We start from the raw sequence: 22751 nt of genomic DNA, 5'->3' as shown, positions 1-22751 counted from the left end.
AGGTAAAAACAGAACCAAACCAAACCAAGCAGATGACACTTGAGGGACTCGGGTCCTTATCTCCGATTTTGTCCGGCAAGGGCCTCTGATTTTGAGTGCTTGCCCCCTTGAAGCCCTCTGACCCCCTTAAAAAGCTGCGTGCAGCTTTGAGGGCCTTTGCAAAGCACTAACACTGTGGTGCTATTGTGTCCTTGGGCCGTTTGATGACTCCATTTGGGAGGGTTCGAGGTGTGGTTTTGAACTTGGTGCTGAGGGTTTAGAATAGTAAAGCCTTCCTTTGTAACCTCAAATTTAGAAATATTAAAGTGGGTAAATCCTAGCAGTTTGTGCAGCAAGTTTTCTCTGTCTGTGCCAAATTTTCATGTATTTGAGTGGTTCATTACTGAGCCTTTCCCATTTGACTCTCACAATAGGTGTGGTATAATAAAAAATAAAATAAAAATGGATATTCTTCAGCTATGTGGGGTTCTTGGTATAGGCTGAATGTTGTCCTTGTATCTTGTTACTTTGTTACTCAGTCAGCTGTGTGATATTTAAAGCTGGGGAAATCTGTGAAGGAAGAATTGAAAAATGATGAACTCAAACAAAGTGTGTTTCTGTGGTCTCACTGTTTGCATGTTTTCTCTTTCCTACACAGAAAATGTTTTCAGACAGCTCATTTCTATGTGGAAGATAGCAGTTCACCTCGGGTGGTCCCCAATGAAAGTATTCCTATTATTCCTATTCCGGGTAAGTTAAGACGCTACTCTTATTTCTCCAGTGGACTAATTGTTTTTCTCTTTTGTTCTCAGTTGTATGTGACAGCCATGACAAAATATTTGTATAGCCTTTTGAAGCTTGCTCAGTTTAAGAGGTCCTTAACTAAGGGTAATTTAATTAAATCTTTGCTCCTTTACATATCTGTAAAGTAATGAAATCCTCTTTAAGAGGAACAAATAACTGATTTAATACCTGCAAGGGAGGGAAGTAACAGTAAAAGAAAAAGGGAGGAGAAAACATGTTTACATATTTGCAGTCTACTTGGACTAAATTTCATTTTGATAGACAATTTGTGCTTGCTTTTTTAAAAAAATCACAATTTGCAACACATCTTTTTAAAGTGAGTTTTCTCCTATGATTCCTTACTCTGAAAATAATTTATGTTAGAGTTGGAAGTTCTGGTTCCTATGATGTCTGTGTGGATGTCTAGGGATATGTTCTTGGTCCAGTGTATATATTTCATTTGTCGTTTAATAGGAAGATAGAACAGTCGGTTAACGGTAGGAGTAAAGACTGATGGGATGCACTGCAGTAAATCCCAGCAAATGCCATAGCCACTTAGAAGTTCAGCCGCGGCTCAGTTGTGACACATAGGCTGTGGGGTTTGAAGATGGCCCCCACCACGTTTATTTGGTGTCCCTTCCTTTTTGCCCAATTTGAACTTCTTCCTCTGTGTTTCATTATGTGCTTGTAAGTACCTATCTTTAAATATCTTATCTCTCCACCCTCTTGACATTAATTATCGTTTTGTAAATAGAGGTACTACTTTTACTGTAGGGCCACCTCCCTCTCACCCGAGCTTCTCCATCCCACTGATCAGCCTCATTCTCCAGAACAGTGGTCACTGTCTTATATGCCATATATTATACTTGTTTGTTTGTGGTGTCCACTCACAAGAACGAGAGCTTCATAAAGGAAAAGGGGTGTCTCCTTAGTGCTAGAATAATACCTGGCACATAGCAGGCATTCCTTATCTCAGTGAAAGATGGGGGGTGGAGGGATGGGGTAGAGAGAAGGAGAGGGAGAGGGAGAAAGAGGGAAAGAGAGAGAGAGAGAGACAGAGAGAATGAATATGAATGAATGTCAGAAAACCTTCCTGAAAGTTCCTAAAAGGCCATGGCTGTGAAGCTGTGAAGCTCAGCAGTATAGTCATCCTCTGAGGACCAGGAGGGAATGCTTCTATTGTTTGCAAATCACTAGGTGCATTTTCATTGGGGTCTTCCTTGGCCCTTTATGTGTCTGTACCTGTTAAGTCATTAGGCGTTGCTGGAATTGGCCTTCTTTTCCCCATCTGGTTAGCTTCTCTCACGAATGCTTGTCACACAGAAACAGAAGGGTTACAGAAAAGTCTTCAATCTAGTTCTCATCGGATTATTTTGTGACCACTAAATGATTCCCATGTACACAGAACAGGTCTTGTGTTGCTGTGTCCTTTCTACTAACCGTTTCCTTTAATTCGTGGTAGAGGAAACTGCACTCTTGCCTTTGAGAGGAGAAGAAGCGGAAAAGGAATCATCAGTCTTCCATCCTCATACAATAAGTAGTTTTGTCGAATGTACTGGATTTGTGCGGTAGCACGTGTGTAATCGTTTTCCTCTTACATCACCTAGAATCTTTGTTGACCTCTGGGAAATGCCTGGGAACCTCTCTCTCTGAGCTAATTCATCTGACAAACAAAGCAGATTGGGTAGCTGGGCAGTTGAAATCCATTTTAAAAGGTTAAATAGTAAGATACTTCTTGGGCTGGTTTCAGTTTTTATTTTATTTTCCGACTGGATTAGGAATCAGAAAACCTAGGATCTCACCCTGTGTTTACCATGAAACCTTTGGTCAATGACTTGGCCTCTCTGAGCCTTATTTTCAGAGTCTGTAAAGGGGCAGGATGTCTGCCCGACTTGCACGTGAGGCAGCCTTAGAAATCACAGGAAATGATGTGTGTGAAAGCACTTTGGAAACCATAATGTAAGCCAGCAGTGTCAGCTGTTGAAGCTTGCCTTCCCAAATCACGGTACTGTTCATATTGTTCATCCTGCAGCCCTGGAAACAAGCATGGCAGGGTCCTCAGTTTAAGACTGTCCCTAACCCTGAACCACATCCACTGGATGTGCCTGGCTGGGTGGGCCACTCTCTTTGACCTGGGCTCTAGGACTCGCCATTCACCAGAACTCTCAGAAAATGCCAGCTACCGTACCTGCCTTGCCACACCTGTGAGTAGGAAGCACGAAGGCCTTTCTTTTAATGTGACTTTCTCCTAATTCACGATCACTGGTACATGCAATGAAAATGTCTTCAATTTCTCCAGTGACTGAGAAATCCATGGTACGCAGTTGTACCTCACTTGGCATAATAGATACATCTTTCACAAGTATCTAACTATGAAGAGATACCTAGATAAACTTATTTCACCCATAACTGGGAAGGAGATACCCTACGTGATCTTTCTTTAAAAAATTTCCAACGTGATCACAATTTCTTATTTTTCTTAAAACTCCACCATCCTGTTTAATAGTTACATTTATCAACTACTGTCATTTATGAAGCACTTTAACAATCTATTATTCTCTTTATTATTATGGTCTCTTCTAGTTATTACAGTACAAGCTGTGCCTTGAGTAAGAAAATTCATTATAAGAAAAACAATTTTTAATAGATTTGTTATTTTCACTCTGTTAAAACTTAACACAAATTTTTTTAATGGAGACCTCCTTGGGATCATTTCAAATGATTTACCTTAGGAATTACCTAATTGTTCTTATTTCTAAAACTAACAGGCTATTTATCCAGCTCATAGGGAATACTTATTCTGCCCATTAGATTTTAGTTACATCTTATCGTTGTTCAAAACCTAATGATAAGACTACTGGGTCCCAGATTAATCAACTTATTTTATCACTTGAGCTCATTTTCTATAATTGATTTTAAAAAAGATATCTCCACACAACTACTAATAAACCGAAGCATTATACTGGTTAAAAATGTGTGCAACAGGGTGAGATGGAAAATTCAGGTACCAAACTGTTGTAAAACAGCTCCTGGGTCAGCATTGTAAAATGTATAATATATTCCACTCCTAGAACTTCCTTTACAATGAAATTTTTTAAGAAAACATCATCATCACCATCTATTGAGCATTTACCAACGACAATTTTATAGAGACTGGTGCGATTGACCTTCCCATTTTACAGATGAAGAAACTGAGGCTCAGAACCATTATGTAACTTGCCTGAGGTTGCGTAGATAAATGGTGAAGCAAGCATTGGAATTCTGTGTGTGACTTCAAAGCACAGATGCTTAGAAATGGCTCTGCCACCTCTTGGCATGCTGCTCTGACAGTTCTCATATCTCGTCTTCAGGCTCTTCATTTGAGTATTGCTTCATTAAATCAAGGCAATTTGAATTCAAATTCAAAATGTGAATATTCTCTTCAGTTTTTTTCTGAGTTGCTCTTTATCATTACTTCTTCTTTTACTAGCACTGACCATTTGCTTCTGCATTAAATTCTCCTTCATCTTCCTAGAGAGTGTTCCATAATTCTTCTGTTGAAGTTTCCTCCATATCAAAAAAATCTCTCACCTTTGTTTTCATTTTTTTTTCTCTTCCTGTCTAAGGAAAAGACTCAGTCTTCCAATACTCCTATTCCCTATGCAAAAATAAGCCTGTGTGATTTAACTGTCTTAAGGAGCAATTCACAAACACGTTGAATAAATTTAGACACTAAATCAGCAACTTTTGGATGATTCTGCTGTGGTTAAAATTCATAAATAAATAGCTCAGGTCTTTAAATCCCAAAGCATAAGTAGAATCAGTAAGTTATGCTGACTTTAGAAAAGTAATACAAAACAGGCAAATTGTTAAGAAAAGTTTTCCTAACCTTTTGATAGTCAGCATTTGGAGACAGCAGTTTATAGGTATTTTTGAGGAATCTTGAGTTAATCAATTTTACTAATTTTAACAAATTTAGGAATTTAGACTCTTCAGTGTGTTCTTCTGATTCACTATAGGAACACAGTCTAGTAAGAGTGAAGACTTTTTTCTCTGGTGTTACCTGCACTTATGTAAAATGTGGAAATGCTCAAGACAGAATATGGTGTCTGAGGTTAATTAGCCACATTAGAAGTGCTTTTGAGGTTAGGGTCCAATCTCTGTAGAAGTGACATCACAAAAAGTTTGAACTACAGTGCCAGCTCCCTGTACGATATATGGGAAAAGTGTTCTGCCCCCCTTGCCAGTCCCTCAGATAAGTTAAACTGTGATTTCTGTAGGAGAATGAAAGGGGCTTTGGCTCTTTCATTTTCCATTAACTGTTTTTCACAATCAAATGTTCCATGGTTACTGGTTTCTCATTTTTAGTGTGTGAGGATAGAACATAACTGAGTGTAATAACCTAGCTGGCAGTGCCCCCATAAGCGTTCCATCTTCTAAGATACTGAAGTGGTCACAAATTTCTGTCCTTTGACATCCATATTATTCTGAACATCTACAAGTACTCTTAAAATCTAGTGTTTGCAACCTGGGGATATTCTTGTGAAACAACAAACTTGAATGATATTTTCACTGCAGTTATTAATGAAGACTTATGTACATATATCAACTACAAGTTATATTCACTGTATTATGTTATTCTTTTAGACTTTCATTATATATAGCTTTTTAAAATCAGAACTTAGCTGATGAAATTAACCTGTTTATAGAGAATATTGCAAGGGCTTTTCCAAGTGTACACATTGTTAAACACAGATATGTCCTTATAAATGCTTTTCTCTGGAAATTAGAAAATATAACTTTCTAATAAGAGCATTACAAAACAAAATGTTGGTGCTAACCAGTAGCTTAGAAATCCAGAAATGATTCATGCCTTCCCAGCAGTTAAAATACATCTTAATAATTGGAAGGTCACCGGCTTCAGCAGGGTGCCAGCATATAAAAGGGTTTTAAACATGCAGTTTAAAACCCTTGGGATTAAACCAACCTTGTTGGCATATTTTATTTATACAGAGATTATCTCCAAAGGAGATTCATTGGTCTTTTGACTGTAATGAAGCCCTTTCTTTATTGACTTCATTGTGTCATAAATGAAAAGATATTTCTTTTTATGGCAGGAAATAAAATGTTCCAATCTCCACAACACTCCTTGCATCCTAAGAGTCTGGACAAAAATCTATTTGTTGTGTCCTAACTCAGGAGCTAACACGTCGATAATGTTCTTGTAGTTCATATTTGCTTTATCTTCCTAAGTTGCCACAGATGTATTACCAAGAATCGGGAGAGGCCTGAGCTTGGCCTTGGAGACTGAGAAGGCAGACAAGAAGGGGACTGAGATCCTAAAATCGAGATCTGTGCACTAGCGGAATTGTTATCAGTATCTGATAACCACAGCCCAGTTATGCGCTATGGTTGTGGGGGAAGCTCTGAGCAGGATTGACTTCTGCCAAGTATTGTACTGTGACTTTATGTGTTCTCCTTGATCACGGACAGATTTGGTTGGAATTTAGAATATGGTTGAGGTCATTGCTGTGGGTTAAATGAAATTTAGAGATGGGTCACAGAGTGAGTGATTTAAGGCCCTCTGGAATCGTAATGGTAATTATATGTGTACCCACCCACTGCCAAAGTAAGCAAGCAGGAGTAGTTTTTAAACAGACCTTAAGCCAGTCAACGCAGGCCACTAAGCGTCCTGGTAGGAAGGTAAATACTAGAATACTTTTTATCCGGCATCATCAAGGTGACCAGAATGCCAGTGTGAGTTTCCCAGGTAACTGGGTAACTGACGCTTACCCTTAAGGCCAAAGTGATTCATTTCAGCCCTTTCTCTTGGAAAGGTTCTTTAAAATGTATTACATGGTTCTCTGCCCTCTCTAATCATGGATGTTCAAATTAAGGTCTAGAGGGGTCACATAAGGTGGAAGAAGCCAGCTCTGGAGTTAGCCTAGCCCCACTTGATTATGACAGTGGGCCTTGACAAGTTACTTGGTCTCTCTTCTCCAGTTTTCCCATCTATGAAATGGAGGTAATGACAGCCCCTAGGTCATAGGGTCATACATATAAAGCAGCTAGCACCTAATGGTAAGTCACAGTTATTACACATTTACTAAATGTCAGGCACTCTTCTTATAAGTACTCATGTTACCTAGTTTACTTTCCATAGCACTTCGTGAATTAGGCACTGCTACTATTCCTGTTTTACAGATGAGGAGTCACACAGAGGTGAAGTCACATCGCCAGGCAGTCTGGCTCTGGCTTTTCCATTCACACCTTTGCCTCTGGTGCCTAAGACACAGGAAGCGCCCGATCACCGGAGGCTGGTAGAGTAACAGCTACACGATTTTACTGAGCACAGGCCAGAACCTACCGCAGAGCAACGTCCTGGGCTGGGCCCTAGACAGTGCCTCCCTGTGGTGCTTTTCAGGGGAAGCATCGGCTGCTGATATTTCCTTTCGAATATCAAAACCCAAAATTGCAGACAAGAAAGCTAAGTTTTTTCCATTTCTGTTTATCTGTTATTCCTTTTGATAAAGAAATAGCAAATTTAGCATATGCAAGTAGATTAGAAGCATAGACAAAGTATGGGTGATTTCCCTCCAATGGTGGGAAATGCAAGTACAAACACACATAACCGCAGAGTTTGGAAACAACTTTTATTTAGGTTCAAATGCATTTTTCCTTATTTCCTGCGGTGTTGCAGTTGAGGTCTACATTATTCAGCTCTTTTTCTTTGCTCCTTAGACTCTCTCAGCTTTGATACTTTCTTCTCAGTCGATGTTCACCCCCCCACACACACACTTCTAATGCTTCTAATGTTCTGCTTTGGGAACCTACAAACCAGAGACTAATTTCAGGCTTCATCATAAGTGGTGCATAAGGACGTTTTGTTGCAGATTGGCCAAAATAAAAAACCGTTTACCTACAGAATGGAATTCCAAACACAAAAGGCTACCATCTTGGAATAGAATATAAATAATATTATTTAATCACAAGCCCACTTCTCAGGTGCTGATTCACAACCAGCTAAGGCAAACATTTTAATGGGGTGATTTAGTGCTAACAGCAGTGGTCCCACTTTTGCCTAATTTAAACCTTTGTTATGGGAAAATTCTTCAAATAACATTTTTGGCACAAAATTATAAAGTAACATTTCATTCCTTGCTTTTCCTTGAGAATGAAGACAGCATCCCACCCACGACAGTGCACAAGCTGTGGGTTCAGAACACCAGGATTCAGACCTCAGCTCTGCCACTTAGTGATTGTGTTGCTTTGGACAAGTTCCCTCAGTTTCCTTATGTGTAATATGAGGGTAGCAATGGCCGCTTTACCTAGTTCTTGTGAAGATAAATGTATGAAAAGTATTTAACACAGTCCCAGGCAACCAGTAAGGGCTTAATAAGTGGTAGCTCTCTTCTCGTTATACCAACTCGATCACCAGGCCGTTTTCGTCATACCATAACAATCTCCCACCTAACCTGTAGTTAGTGAAAACATCTTCACTTGGATTCCAGCGCACCTTTTGTCTGTATATTTCTCCCCCATGACTATTACATGAGTGACATTTACTCTCAACCTAAGTCATCAAATCTGTCCCTTTTATGGCCCTTGTTGTGTCTTCAACGTGCAATAACGCACTGTCCTGGCACTCACCTTCTTATGGCCATCACTGTTAAGGGCAGAGACCATGTCCCTACTATCTGGCTGAGTCCTAGGGCCTCAGTAAATGCCTCGTCCAGTGGTTTCCCATTCATTGTGCCCAGATGATATCCATTCTCTTCGAGTCAGAGCACTGTTTACCTTGGGTCTGTGGCCAGCTTTCGCTGCCATACTCCAGCCTTCAGTTAATTTTTCTGATTTTGTTTGCTCAACTGTAAGATGAGGATGAAAATAATACATGTTAATAATGTACATAAAAGGGCATAGAAAGTGCCTGGTCCACAGTTATGCTGCTAATATTCTCTGCATTCATTAATGAAACTCAGATGTTTAGGTACAAATAACATCTTACAGATAGATATCTTCTTATAACACAGGGTCTTTCCACATAAAAATGGAGCAGCTCAGGTCTATGAGGATGTCCTAATTGTTTGGCCCTCTGCGAGATAATAGCAATTTTATAATTATCTGGCTCATGTTGAAAGAAATTTAATAGAAAAACTATATGAGGAAAACTATTAGGACTTCTAATTAGTCATAGCCTTATATTCATCTTAATATTGAGAAAAAGATTTATGACCCCTTAGTTTCATTTGTCTTGATTAAAAGACAAATAATGTGTTATCTGGGTAGCCAATGGTGGTCAGTACAGCGTGTGTGTGTGTGTCTGGCTGGCTGGCAGTTTTATGATATTACTGGTGGTGCCTGGAAACCTGGAGGGGTATGGTTAGACTTCTTTGGATAAAGAAGCAAACTGGAGAGCCTCATGAGTCAGATATTGTCATGATTATCATACTGAGCTCTGTTGGATTTTTGCTGCTTCTGGCCATGGGGGTAGCAGGCAGACTGGTTTGTGGGCATGTATGGCATTAGCTGGGATGTTATAGTTGAACACTGTGCAGGAAAAAATAATAAGTTGTTAACATAAAAGCATTTTTTAATGACTTTAGGTAGGCCGTTTAAAATGCTGTGGTTTGTACCTTGTAGAGTAAAATAGCTCTAAAGCTGACGGTAAAATAGCTCTAGTAGCTCTAGTTTGTTACTTTGAACTAGAGTCCGTCTGCTTAATCATGGCTGCATAACTATTAGGAATCTGCAATTCTAGACTGTCACTGTGGAATGTTGTCCTCAAACTGTGAACACTGGTAATGATGTCACTCTGCCCTTGGAAACAATGTTGAGTCTTTCAAAATAAATAGGAGAGAAATGCTGCAGTCTGTATACTGGAGTATTTGTGAGGCTAGGTTCTGTCCCATCTCACTTATTTTGCCTCTGTCTGAAGATGTGTTTATTCTTGGGTTAATCTTTTAGAGACTCTCCAACATTGTACATGTTACCCCTTTCCTCAGCGTAAAATAATTTCTTTGCCACTTGATAATTATTTTAGAATTTGCTTACTTCTGAACATTTTAAGTGAACTAATCAGATAATTTTGGAAATTTTTCTTGAACTGTGCATTCTGCTAAATATTCTGGGGAAACATTTTGGCTCTGCTTACTTTGTTAATGCTGGTTACATCATTATGGAGCTATAGATTTCTTGGGCGTGCAAAATGATTGCATATTCATGAACATCTTCAATCCTGAAATATTTGTAAATAACTTGGCAATTTTTTTCATAAGGTGGCCTATTAAAATGATTAGGTCTTTAATTGTTCACACAGAAAGAATTTATGCTTACAGAGCACCACCTATTTGAAGTAACATTTCTATGCTAAGCAGCTTGGATTATGAACATATAAATCACCTTCCTTAAACAAAGTATAAGAGATGCTATTTTCCGCTTAAGAATGATTCAAGTTTGAAATGTCAATAGATGCAAAAAGCCACCCTAGAGCTTTGCTCTCTCGAAAGAAAGTAGAGAAGGAATGACATAGTCAATGTTAACTGTCACCAGATGAAGAGAAATCAGATTGTCAGGCCTGGATCTATACCATTCTTGCCAAAGTAGGACCTCATTTACACATACAGATCTTCATACCCTTTGCTAAGAAAAGCATCTGTGGCAGTTTAGATGTTTGTGCGTTTGCCAAAGATCTTTCACTCTGAATAAAGTAAATGTCATGTCTGTTGTTTATCTCAAATTCAGCGGAGTATTTTTAAAAGGAAATATTTGTGGGGGAGGGTCGGGGGAAGAAGAGAGGGAAGAGGTTGGGGAGCTCCCGTTAGTGGGGTGTGGCAGTTTTACAGCATTATTCAAGTATCAAATCAGATCTGGGTAAATCAGCGTAAAACATACTGAGGGCTCATGACCTGAAAACATCCTTGTGACGTGACCCTACAGTAAATGGGAATGTGGAGTCTTCCTGATTCTATACCTATTCTGTCAACACAAAAAAAAAAAATCCAGTTAATTCAGCCAAACTGGTTATTTGGCATCGTGTGCACACAGCTGTCTTGAACTCAAATTTTGAACAGTTAAACATAGATGGCATTGTACCCGAAGTCTAATTGTGTATAAAAATTGCATAGGTTTCAAAGATTGGAGATAAAACTTAATTGCTCCAACTTCAAGCTAGACTCCACTGAATAGCAATTTAAAATAAAGAAACCCTAGGTTGTGATAACATTTCTTGACAAATAAGTACCCTTGATAAAATCAGACATTTAGTTGAGTGTGATTAATTTAAATATGTAAATTGCCTTGAATATTAAAAAAGGTAATTCTTTGCAAAGTACCTTTTTTAAAAACTGTATTTAACCTAGCTTATTGGCATTCAAAATCATAATTGAGATCCTCATGTAAAATAAATCCTGATAATTTTCTTGAGGACATCTATTTCAGGTGATACAATTGTAACGACTCCTTCCCAAAATCAAATATTTGTCTTCGGTAATCCCTTATCTGTGTTACTTGTTCTGTGGAAGTATTCTGTGTGACTCTGAATACCATTTTATTTCCACAGATGACATGGAAGCTATTCCTGTCAAACAGTTTGTGAAACACATTGGTGAGCTCTATTCTAATAACCAGCATGGGTTCTCCGAGGATTTTGAGGTATGTTTCAATGTGAAATTCATTTCCAGAAACCTAATTCTTATTTTATAGAGATTTTTGTAAACTTGAAACGAATGTACTCCAAGCACAACAATGAGGAAAGCAGAGACATTTTTCTTTTCCTTACTTATGACATTTATAATTTTAACAGGCATTCTTTGCCCAATAAAAATTAGGTAAAAGGGAGGGAGTTGGTTACCTGTGTCCTGGATATGCACTTCTATGGAAGAACAGTGGCTTAGTGGTTAAAAAAAAAAAAAGAGGCAAACTCAGGTTTTCTCTTCATTTTAATTCTGACCTGGGCAACAGCCCTAATACAAAGGACAGGGCTCCTAATTTCCTGTCATTTCCAGGATGCATAAGGGGTAGGAGACACAGCAGATTTGAACTCTGAGACACGCCGTGCTGGCTCCACCAGTAGTGAGCTTCGTTTTCCTCGGGCCACTCTCATCCCTCGTTTCCTCGTTTCTAAAAATGGTGCTAATGTCACCTCCATCCTAAAGTTGTTGGGAAAAGTGAATGCTCAACATCTTTGAAAGGGCTGGCTTAACGGTGAAGCCGTGCAAAGGTGGTTGTTATTGTCCTGATGATTAATCCTTGGAGAGAAGACATGGGTTAACACAGCCTTTGGATTTTCAGAACTGGTGGGTAGGAAGCAAGGTAGAGAGCAGCTTGCACCCCCTGCCAACTCTAGGTTCCCTGCCAGTTCAGCAGTGACAGGGTGTAGATGAGGAGCTATTAAACAGACTGCCCTTTTCTTCACTGAGGCGCTTAACTAAGGCACATCTCTGGCAGCAAGAGTTGTGCCGAGGAGGCCAAGTTTTCATGGCAGCTCAGCTGTCTCCTAGCTTTCTGGGTAAGTCGGTTCCTTTCTCTGTCTCATTTCTACTTTAAAATGGAAATGATGATCATGACTAACCTGCCCAGCTCTTTTCACAAAATTGGTTACGAGCTTCCAAGGAAGTAATGAAAGGTAAGCACTTTGAGACTGTCTAGGAGCCATGCAGCTGGGAGGTGCAATTACTTTGCATGGAGGATGAGAAATAGAAATAGAGCTAATAGCTCCTTCCTGTCTCTGTGCAAATTCGGAGCCCCCAAAGGCCTTTACGAGAGCATTTATATTGACACCTCATTTTAAATAAAGTCTTTCCCTTAGTTTTTGGTTTTTGTTTTTGTTTTTTGAGCAGAATCAAAGCGAAAGTGGTAGAGAGGAACCTTCTGATTTACTTTGCAAAGTCATATGTTTCATGGAACAAACAAAACATGTCAGGTATTTAATGCGGCTGTTAGATGCTTACCAAAAAGGTGCCTGATCAACTACAAAGAACACGGTTTAAAGTCAAACATTTTGTATTCATGAGGACAGCAAATGTGTGTGGTGCTAAAGTGATTTAGTTCAATTGACTGTTGGCTGGATGACTGAGCAAGAATATTGAGGCATTTAACAATGTTGATGGTATTCAGGACAAACATTTATCCTCTAGAGGACAGAATTTGATGAGGACGATCAAATGCAACTCCAGTTTCTCAATTATTTATGATTTGAGACCCCAGTGCTATTCATCACAGCTGGTTTTGACACCATTTAATTATTCAAACTAATCAGCTACACCTCTGTAAACTTGATCTGACTTAAAATGGGCTTTGCTGCATCAAGATCATGCCTGTTAACAAATCCTGGGCATCTGCACCCTATTTCTATCCAAAAAAAAAAAATTACTGTGGCTGGGTTTTGTAGGCTGTATTAAACTGTATGTCTTAAATATTATTAGCTGGTAGTTATAAGAAGGGAGTGGGGAGGGCAGGGAGGAGGGAAGCATTGTCTTACTGTTGTCATTTCAAAATCTTTCCTGGTTTGAAAGATCTAAAATCAGAGCTATTCAGAATAGGAAGAATATCCTTTCTTTAAAGAACAGTGAGGTAGCAACATAAAGGGGGGCTGGGAGGGGGCAGGGAGATACAGTATAAAAAGTTACTAATATATGGTCATCTTCTAATTTAGGGAAAATCTGAAGTATTTAAAACCAGTAGCATTATTCCTCTTTGATGGCTCTGCTAAAAAGGAAAACTGACAACAGGATATATAAGACAGTATTAACAGCTGTTTTATCCACAAGAGATAGGAATAAGCTCTAAAACAAAGGTCAGGAAAAGAGATCTTGTGTGACTTTTAAAACTACAAAACAAACCTTTATGGAAAGAGAGTAGTAACCTCAACCCCAGATTTCCAGATCTTTTTATGTGGAATGACGATGGCTGGCATTTCCTTAGGTCCTCGGTGTCATCCCATGAAGTGGGTGCTGTTCTATTGTCCCCATTTTACAGATGAGGAAATTTGATCCCTGAGAACACTGAGGCTTTGGGTGACTCTGTTTGAAACAGCAGAATTACATATTTAGACCAGGGCTTTCTGAAGCGAGTCTACATGTTTAACTTTGACACCCTCCAGACTTTCATTACAGTGTCTCATAATGAGCTGAAGTCAGAAGAAGAAAAAAACCAAGATTACCAGTGATTGCCTAAAACTGATCATGCCACTGAAGGGCCAACACTTGCCTTGGCAGAAAAGCAGGTGGGAGAGCAGCCAAAATAAGGAGCCCCCACTAAGACTACTAGGAGCCCCATTACGTGATCTTTTTGGTCTAGAGCCTTCCAAGATCACTGATAATCTGACTTATAAAAATCTTAAAATTAGTCAACGAATCATAAGATGATAGGGAAATACCCCATGATAGTTGATATTTGTCCATTAATAGGAAACACAGCAACTCATCTAACAGTTAGGAGTACCTGTTATTCTCTGGACATCATGTACTATACAAAGATGAAACTGCACTCAAGTTCAGTCTGGTGGAGGTGGAGGCCAGAGTGTTCACAGCTGAAGTAGACAGAGGGCAAAGCAAGTTAAGGGGAGGAGTGCAAAGGAGAAGAGCTGCTATGAATTTTGGCTGGGTATTTGACCAGAAGTTCTGTTTGCCCCATCTTGTTTAAAAATCATGGATGGAAGTGGGGGGGAGGGGCAAGATGGCGAATAGCTGTCATATTTTCAGAACTTTACTGCTTGGAGGGAAATGAGAAAAATGACTCACTGGCAATATTGAGTCTTTGTCTAAAGGTGATGCTGAAAGCAAGCTTGTTGATCCTGTCAGATAAATGTTGGAGACTGTGAAAAGCTGGCGACATTCTACCTCTAGCAGATTTTGCAGTCACTGGAAATAACATCAGTCCTTGTGTCAGGATAGTGTTTCATGACTCTGTTCCCTCGGCTACCTGAGCTGACTTCAACCTCAATCTTCCCTGGCCTCCACAGGCATAACCCAGGAGGCTTCCAAAGGCGCGATGGTAGCGTAATCTTTCCAAAGGAGGGAGCTGCAAGGCTCTAGGGGGCGACAGAATTAATAGGCGGGGCTCCGGCGCCTCACTAATTTAAAGGCTGAGCGCAGAGATCAGGCCAGAGGCCTAATCCCCCATGACGAGATCCTTGGGGCATCACCTCCATTACAATTAACTCCAGCTGAGCTAAATTTGGGCCAGTTGCTCATCTTAAATCAAGAGAACAAAGCGTTGTCCACCTGAGCCCATGTGCTGAGGGACCAGTGGCCACAGTCACTTTATGTCCAGTGCAGACTTCTAGTGTTGCCCGTGACATAATCAGGAACAGAGGTGTAAGGCCGCCTTCAAGATGGATGGCAGAAAGCGACCCTGTAAAGCTTCCTGAGCTTCAGTGACAAAATGTCTAGGTTCGGTCTTAAATGTCTTGAAAAAAAAATTTTTTTAAACCCTTATTATGAAGAAAACCGTGGTTGGTTAAGTTGAGCTTCTTACCAAGAGTAGGGGGATAGTGAGTTTGCCAAATTTCACACATTGTATAGAAAACCATTATTTTATAGACCTGCTATAGTGTGATAGGCATTGCGATGTACACTCCAAAGATGGGCTGGCTTTCTAGGGCAGTAAGGCAGTGGTTTTAGAGAAAGCCATCTGGATATGGATAGCGGAAGAGAAGGACAGGCATTCCTAGCAAGGTAAATGGCAGTGAAGGAAAGATGGGGAAACCTTCTGGTCATTTCAAAGGCACAGAGTTAAAACTGACTGGATTTGGGCAGGGAGTTGGTGAAAGACAGGATGGAAACTTGAAAACCTGGTCAAGCAATGTGGAATCTATCCAGAGGTTTCGGAGTAAGAGCATAAAGTCAAAGCAATATTTGTAGAAAATCAGTGTGGCAGTTGTTTGGAGCCTGAGCAGAGGAGAGTGGAGGCAGAAAGATATATCGTGACCAGCACCTGCATCCAACACTGAAGCACCGGGCTGTAATCATGACCTACATTCATCAGTCTTCTGTGGGACAGTGCTCTTAACACAACTGTAGGCTGCCTGAACTCAGACTCTACGTATTGGGTCACCAAGCCCAAACTATTGTCTTCTCTGCTTGCTTTGTGAACCTGAGTAATCTGAAAGATTTCTCAATGTGTTTTCATTCAATTATTTTTTCGAATTGAGCAAAAGAGTGGTAGAACAGTATGTCTCCACATTCCCTTTCAACAACCTCTCATGTCAACTCCAGGCAGAACTGATGTAGCCTGTTTTCATCTCCTAAGAATTCTGAGTATATCAACTTTAGTGGTTGGTTGCTTGGTTTTTTGTTTCACTTTATTTTAAATCTTCAGTTTCCAGTTGGCTCTAATTGTATGCCTGTTAATACTCAGAATATTCATTTTGAGAATTCCAGCTTTGTTATGTAGACAGTAAATACATACAAGCTTCAATCTTAAACTGTTTGTCAGTGCTGAATTAGGTAACTTTCCTGTACACACTCCATCGGCCAGTGTCACTTCAAAGGATTTTAACACCAATTAAAATCACATTTACTTTGAAATGCCAGTTCTGATGGAGAAAAGCCACTCCAGGATCAGATGATATTATCAGCATCTAAATGAGCCAAGTGGTACTGCAAGGAATTACAGATGGCATTATCATCAAGACAAAATCAGAAAGCCTTAGGCAAACCCCTTGGGTTCTAATAAAATCAGATTTAACATTATTTATGACTATTCTTTGTTTTCTGCCATTCACATAATTGGAAAAGTGAAATAGAGGCAACGGATCAGACCAAGGGTTTTAAATAACAAAGAGTTTGATTGGCCATATTGAATGACTGCTTTAAACAGTGCAGACAGCTGCTCCCAAGCAGTCTTGGTCAATTGCATTATATCATAATAGAGGCTCAACCTCAGTCCATAGCTAGGGTGGTCAGATTTACACAGTGGGGAAAAATATCAACAAACAAAGCGAATCTTGAACAAAAGCACTAAAAGCTGAAATCTCTCAGCAGAAGATATCTCAGCAACGCAACCCTGAAGAGGTACACACCGGAAGTTTGACCTTCAAAATGCAGAAACAAAAGGAAGTCAACTTATTTCAGGGTTTTATGTATAGACTGGATTCGTGTCTTCCAGACTACAAATCTATTTCCAAAGGTTTTCTGCCCCTGAGTATAGCTCAGGCTTTCAAGGCAATTCTCAGAGGCCAGCTCCCCAAGTATGCTGAACATGGCTCTCGTCGCTATGTTCTTGTAGATGTGAAGATACCAGACTCATTACTTGGTGCCAAACACTTTATCTTATTTCAGAGAAAAGAGCCATAGGCAGCCTTAGGCCCCTTTAAACCAGCATTTGTCAAACCATGGGTTATAAACGATCGTAGAATAGAAAATACCAGAGTTTATCACATTTAGTAAGAGTAAGAAAAAAGTAAGAGTTGTCATGATACACACTTTTCCCAGAGAGCTGTGTTGAATTAATACGTGTGGGGCTTTTTGTTTTCTTTTTTCAATGGACAACTGGGAAGGGCCACAGTTATGAAAAATTCAATATACAGCAATCAATAAGAAGGAGTCCGTGCATACGGTGTCTTGGATTAATAGTGGCCCCTATGTTTTTATACCTTAAGTTCTTTGAGAAAAGTGAGTTCCTCCGTGGAGAGAAGAGAGGGGCTCCTCACTGAGAAGTAGTCTGTGCATAAAAAAGACAGCCAGTTCCTTGTTTTCATTATGCCTAATGTAAATACTGTAGGAAACATCCGTAATTGCCATGTGGCTCCTTTGTGAGAAAAAGTCTGCATGCTCCTACACATCTGCTACGTGTAAAACATTTCTCCTGATAATTTTGTGTCACTTTGCTCCTGCTCTTTGCGGCAGCTGTGCACTGCTAATGACTTGCCTTATTAGTTAGCTCCCATATTTTCTTGGGTTTGAAGCACACAGGAGAGAAAAAAATTGACTTTTCAACAACCTTGTTCTAGGCTAATGGATGATGTTTCTGTCCATGGCAAAGAGAGTTACTTCTTCCACTGCTGTTTTTCTAAAGAAGGGTAATTTAAATAAAATTAACGTTCCCAAATAATTCATCAGAGACATATATTTGAGCCAGATATGACAACTGATTGGGCTGTATATTAGTGTCATGTCAGGACTGAGTCTTTATAGTTAATTTGCTGTCTGACAGTTATAAAATGAAGCTCTATGACCTGTAAACATACTACAAATCATGGTGGAGATGATACATCTGACTGGAAATTTCTTGCTCATCCTTTAGGACTCGGAAATTATCTCGTCTCCCATCTTCCTCCATGCTCCCATCTTAGTTTCTTCAGGCCTCTTTTCTGTTAATCACATTTGACTTTCATTATCTCTTTGCATGTTTTTCTCGCGCATCAGACTTTGACATATCCAAAAAGCGATATTGTTTTGTAATTCCCATGCCTACGTCAGAATCTATAATAAAGTGGGTGATTGATGAGTTAGTAAAGAATGAAATGCTTTTATCTTGTTCCCATCCTTCACAGGTTTGTCGTGAATATGTCAGTAGTAATTATTTCTGAAGTTGGGTTTGGGGAGGTAACACTGGCGGTGGCTTGGGAGGAGTAAGTTATGCTTTTGGGTGTAAACAGTTACTCTCTTTCTCCAACCTTGTTGTTCAACATCTGAAGTGTGTCTAAAAATCTTTGAAATCTTGCTGTTTTCTTCACTAGGAAGTCCAGCGCTGTACAGCTGATATGAACATCACTGCAGAACATTCCAATCATCCAGATAACAAGCACAAAAACAGATACATCAATATTTTAGCATGTGAGTACTGAACTTTGAAACTCTCTTCAACTACGAGGAAATGAAATCTTCATGCTGGGTGTAAGCCGGAAGCCGAGCAATCAGAATCAGGATGCCAAGAGAGAACTACACTTGCAAGTTAACCTCGCATTAGCCCGTCTTCAACAGTGTGTAGGAAGAAGTGGGGGCATTTTCTGCCCCCTTAGTCTTTCATGAAGCTGTCAGATCTCTCAGTAAGCTTAATAATAAGATGATTGAAAGAAAGTGTCCTGAGCTTCATGGTTTTCACATGGAATTGATTCTACATCCAGCGCCGGGAACCAAAATTTTAATGTCATGTGGTTATCTTGACATGGCTTTTAACCAATGACAGCTAAGTCTTTTAATACACATAGTAGAAATTCTGAGAATTGAATCAAATAAGTTGGATTCAAAACCCACCTTTCCTAAGACTAGGGAATTGGTCTGTACCTTCAGTTACGGACCTCGAGTCCCTGTGGCCCCCATGTTTTGTTCTATCCCACATATTGCCAGGGTCAGGAGGTTCAGGACTCAAGTAGATTCTTATGGCGCCTCAAGGAATCCCTCAGAGCACCAGCTACTTCTGTGGCCTGAATGCCACTTTTCCTAGACACTGGAGCTTGGGTCACTGGCAGATAATGTTGTTCTTTGACATTAAGGGCAGGAGCGCAAATGTTTACGGTTAACATGCACGGTTTGAAGGAACACAGTACACAGAATTTTATGTAACGGTGCATTTAAATTGCACCATTGAACTTTGAACATTACTGTAGATAGTTTTTAACACTGCAGTGAGGTAATAAATGCACATCCCATATAGAATTCACTCATTTAAAGTTGACTTAAATTTAAAGTAAATTTCAGTGATTTTTTCGTTATAGTCACAGATTTTTGTGTGTAACTGTCACCACTAATTTTAAAACATTCTCACCACCCTAACAATAAACCCCTTTACCCATTCGCAGTCACTCCCAACCCCTCCCTTTCCACAGTCCCTAGAAACCACTTTTCTACGTTCTGTAATGTGCCTATTCTGACATTTTATGTAAATGGAATCATACAATATGTGGCTTTTTGCGGCTGACTTCTACTTAGTATGATGTTTTCAAGATTTATCCATGTTATAGCTTGTGTCAGTATTTAATTCCTTTTTATGGCTGAATAATACTCCACGGTGTGGATATACCACATTTTGTTTACTCATGTATCATTTGATGGACATTTGAGTTGTTTCAGATTTTTTTATTATTACAAATAATGCCCCTAAGAACATTTGTACACCTGGTTTTGTGTAGTCATATATTTTTAATTCTCTTGGCATTGTACTTAAAAATGGAGTAGCTAGGTCATATGGTAAGTTTATGTTAACATTTCAAAGAACTGCCAAACTGTTTTCCAAAGTGGCTGCTGCACCATTCTACTTTCCCACTAGCAATATATAAGGGCTCCAATGTCTCCACATCCTTGTCAACACTTGTCACTTTATTTATTTACTTATTTTATTTTGGTAAGAGCCATCCTAACAGCTGGGAAGTGGTATCTCACTGTGGTGTTGATGTGCATTTCCCTAGTGATTAGTGATGCTGTGCATCTTTTCCTGCGCTTATTGGCCATTTGTATATTGTCTTTGGAAAAAATCTCTATTTGGATTCTTTGCCCATTTTTTCTTTTCTGAAGACATTTTTTTTTATTAGTTTCAGGTGCACAAAATAATGTACTAGTTAGACGTTTATCATTCATATCCCTCATACAGTGACAACCCCGCTCCCTCCATCCACTACCCCTCTGATATCACACACGGCCATTACTTTTCCACTGTCTCTATTCCTAATGCTGCACTCCACTTCTTGTAACTATATACATATGTGTGTGTGTGTGTGTGTGTGTGTGTGTATGTATGTATATGTATAAATTATAGTTGACATTCATTATTGTTCAGCTTCAGTTTCAGGTATACAGTGCAGTTATCAGGCATCTATGTCGTCCCTGAGGTGGTCTCCCTAACGAGACAAGTGTCCATCGGATACCCTACAAAATCTTTACAACGTTATTGATTGCATTCCTCAGATTGACTTTTGTAACCCCGTGGCAATCTTGTGGTTACCGATTGTGCTTTCTAATACCCTCTCCTTCCCCCTTATCCCCACTTCTCCCCATCTAGCAATCTCAGTTTTTTCTCTATATCTCTGAGATTGTTTCTGATTAGTTCGTTCATTTATTTTTTTCTTTAGATTCCACATATAAGTGAGATTATATGGTATTTGTCTTTCTCTCTCTGATTTATTTCACTTAGCATAATGTTCTCTAGGTCCATCCATATTGTTGCAAATGGTAAGATTTCATTCTGCTTTATGTCTTTGTCCATTTTTTAATTGGATTACTTGTCTTTTTTTTTAGTTGTAAAGTTCTTTATACATTCCGGATGCAAATCCCTTATCAGATAGAGAGTTTGCAAATATTTTCTCTCATTCTGTGCATTGTCTTTTCATTTTCTTTATGGTATCCTTTGAAGCACATATTTTTTAAATTTTGGTAAAATCCAGTTTATCTATTTTTTCCTCTCGTTGCCTGTGCTTTTGGTGTCATATCTTAGAAATCATTGTCTAATCCAAGATCATGGATATTTACACCTATGTTTTTGTCAGAGTTTCATGGTTTTAGCTTATATTTAGGTCTTTGATCCATTTTGAGTTAATTTTTGTAAATGATGTGAGGTAGGGGTCAACTTCATTCTTTGCATGTTGAAATCCAGTTGTCCAAGCACCATCTGTTAAAAAGACTCTTCTTTCCCCCATCGAATTGTCTTAGCATCCTTATGGAAAATTAACTCACCATGAATGTAAGGGTTTACTTTTGCACTCTCAATTCTGTTCCATTAAGGTGTATCCTTATGTCAATACTGCACTGTCTTGGTTATTGATGATAAGTTTGTAATAAGTTTTGAAATTGGAACCATGAGTCCTCAAACTTTCTTCTTTTCCAAAATTTTTTTTGAGTAGTCTGGGTCCCTTGTGTTTTCATATGAATTTTAATATCAACTTATTTCTAAAAAAAAGTTGGGATTTTGATACAGATTGCATCGAATGTGTAGATTACTTTGGGGAGCATTGCTATCTTAACAATATTAAGGCCTCCAATTCATGAAGATGGGATGTCTTTCCATTTATTTAGGTCATTTTTTATTTCTTCCAACAATGTTTCATAGTCTGCATTTTATAAGCACTGCACTTTTGTTAAATTTATTTCTAAGTATTTCATTCTTTTAAATGCTATTGTGAATGGAATTGTCGAATTCTGTGTTCAGATTGTTTATTGCTAATGTGTAGAAATAGTTGATTTTTATATATTGATCTTGTGTCTTACAATCTTGGCTGAACTCATTGATTAGTTCTAATAGTTATATTTTGTGGATTTCTTAAGATTTCTAAATACAAGAACGTGTCATCCAAGAATATAGTTTTACTTCTTCTCGTAAATAAAGTTTTAGAAGAACCTCAAGTCATTTAAAAAAAAAAAAGAGTATTTATTTATTTCAGTTGTCTAAGAGAATGAGGAGGTAAAAGACAGAACAAGTAAGAAGAATCAAATTTTTTTTTTCTCTCCAAGTCTTTGAATGAATTGACTCTGGCAGGCAGTATTTGTTGTCCAATGCAGTCAAGGCTCATGTTGCTGAGGTTGTGTGGACTTGTCTATCTATACTTGTCCATCTATATGGATAGAACTCATTTCTATCCATGTACATCAGGCAGGGCTATGTACACATATGTGCCTTGAATATATCCACACGCATCATTCTCTCCACCATAGCAACCTTTACTTCTAGTGACTCCACTGCCTTGGATAAGAAGAGGGAGGAAATCAAAGCAACTTCTTCTGTGTGATGTGACCAAGTGTCATGGTATTCTGCTGGAAAACCACCATCTCCGGTCAGGTGTGGTTATGCTTTTACAAGTTCATTTCTGGTTTTACTTTCACAAATTGGAATTCCATGTGGTTTTATTTTCATAAGTTCAGAGTTGGGTTTTGGTGTTCTCTTGGCCACTTGGTCAGATTCTGGGCATATCAGCTGTCACATTGGTCTACCCCTATATTAATGCAAAGAGTAGCTTGGAAATGTCATGGAACAAGTAAAATTAGTCCAGGAATATGCCAGAAAAACAATGTAGGACAAGCCTTCTCTTACAGAGCCATCACAGCTTTTAAGGTACGTGTGGATGCCTCCCCCCCACC

General features: G+C 39.1%; 1 protein-coding gene across 4 annotated transcripts in view; it reads left to right on the top strand.

Moving 5' to 3' along the window:
• PTPRG (protein tyrosine phosphatase receptor type G) overlaps positions 1-22751 on the top strand; it is a 705739-nt gene that overhangs the window by 649873 nt on the left and 33115 nt on the right. For all 4 annotated transcript variants that reach the window (XM_081072430.1, XM_081072431.1, XM_081072429.1 and 1 more), the window contains 3 exons: positions 638-729; positions 11303-11394; positions 18425-18521. In XM_081072430.1, the coding sequence (XP_080928556.1) occupies positions 638-729; positions 11303-11394; positions 18425-18521 (281 nt within the window). The remainder of the gene's footprint in view (positions 1-637; positions 730-11302; positions 11395-18424; positions 18522-22751) is intronic.

The sequence above is a fragment of the Rhinolophus hipposideros genome (genome assembly GCF_964194185.1).
Source record: "Rhinolophus hipposideros genome assembly, chromosome: 14".
In the NCBI taxonomy this organism is placed as follows: Eukaryota; Metazoa; Chordata; class Mammalia; order Chiroptera; family Rhinolophidae; genus Rhinolophus; species Rhinolophus hipposideros.
The sequence above is the reverse complement of the archived record's forward strand: the minus strand, read 5'-3'. Positions and strand labels throughout refer to the sequence as shown.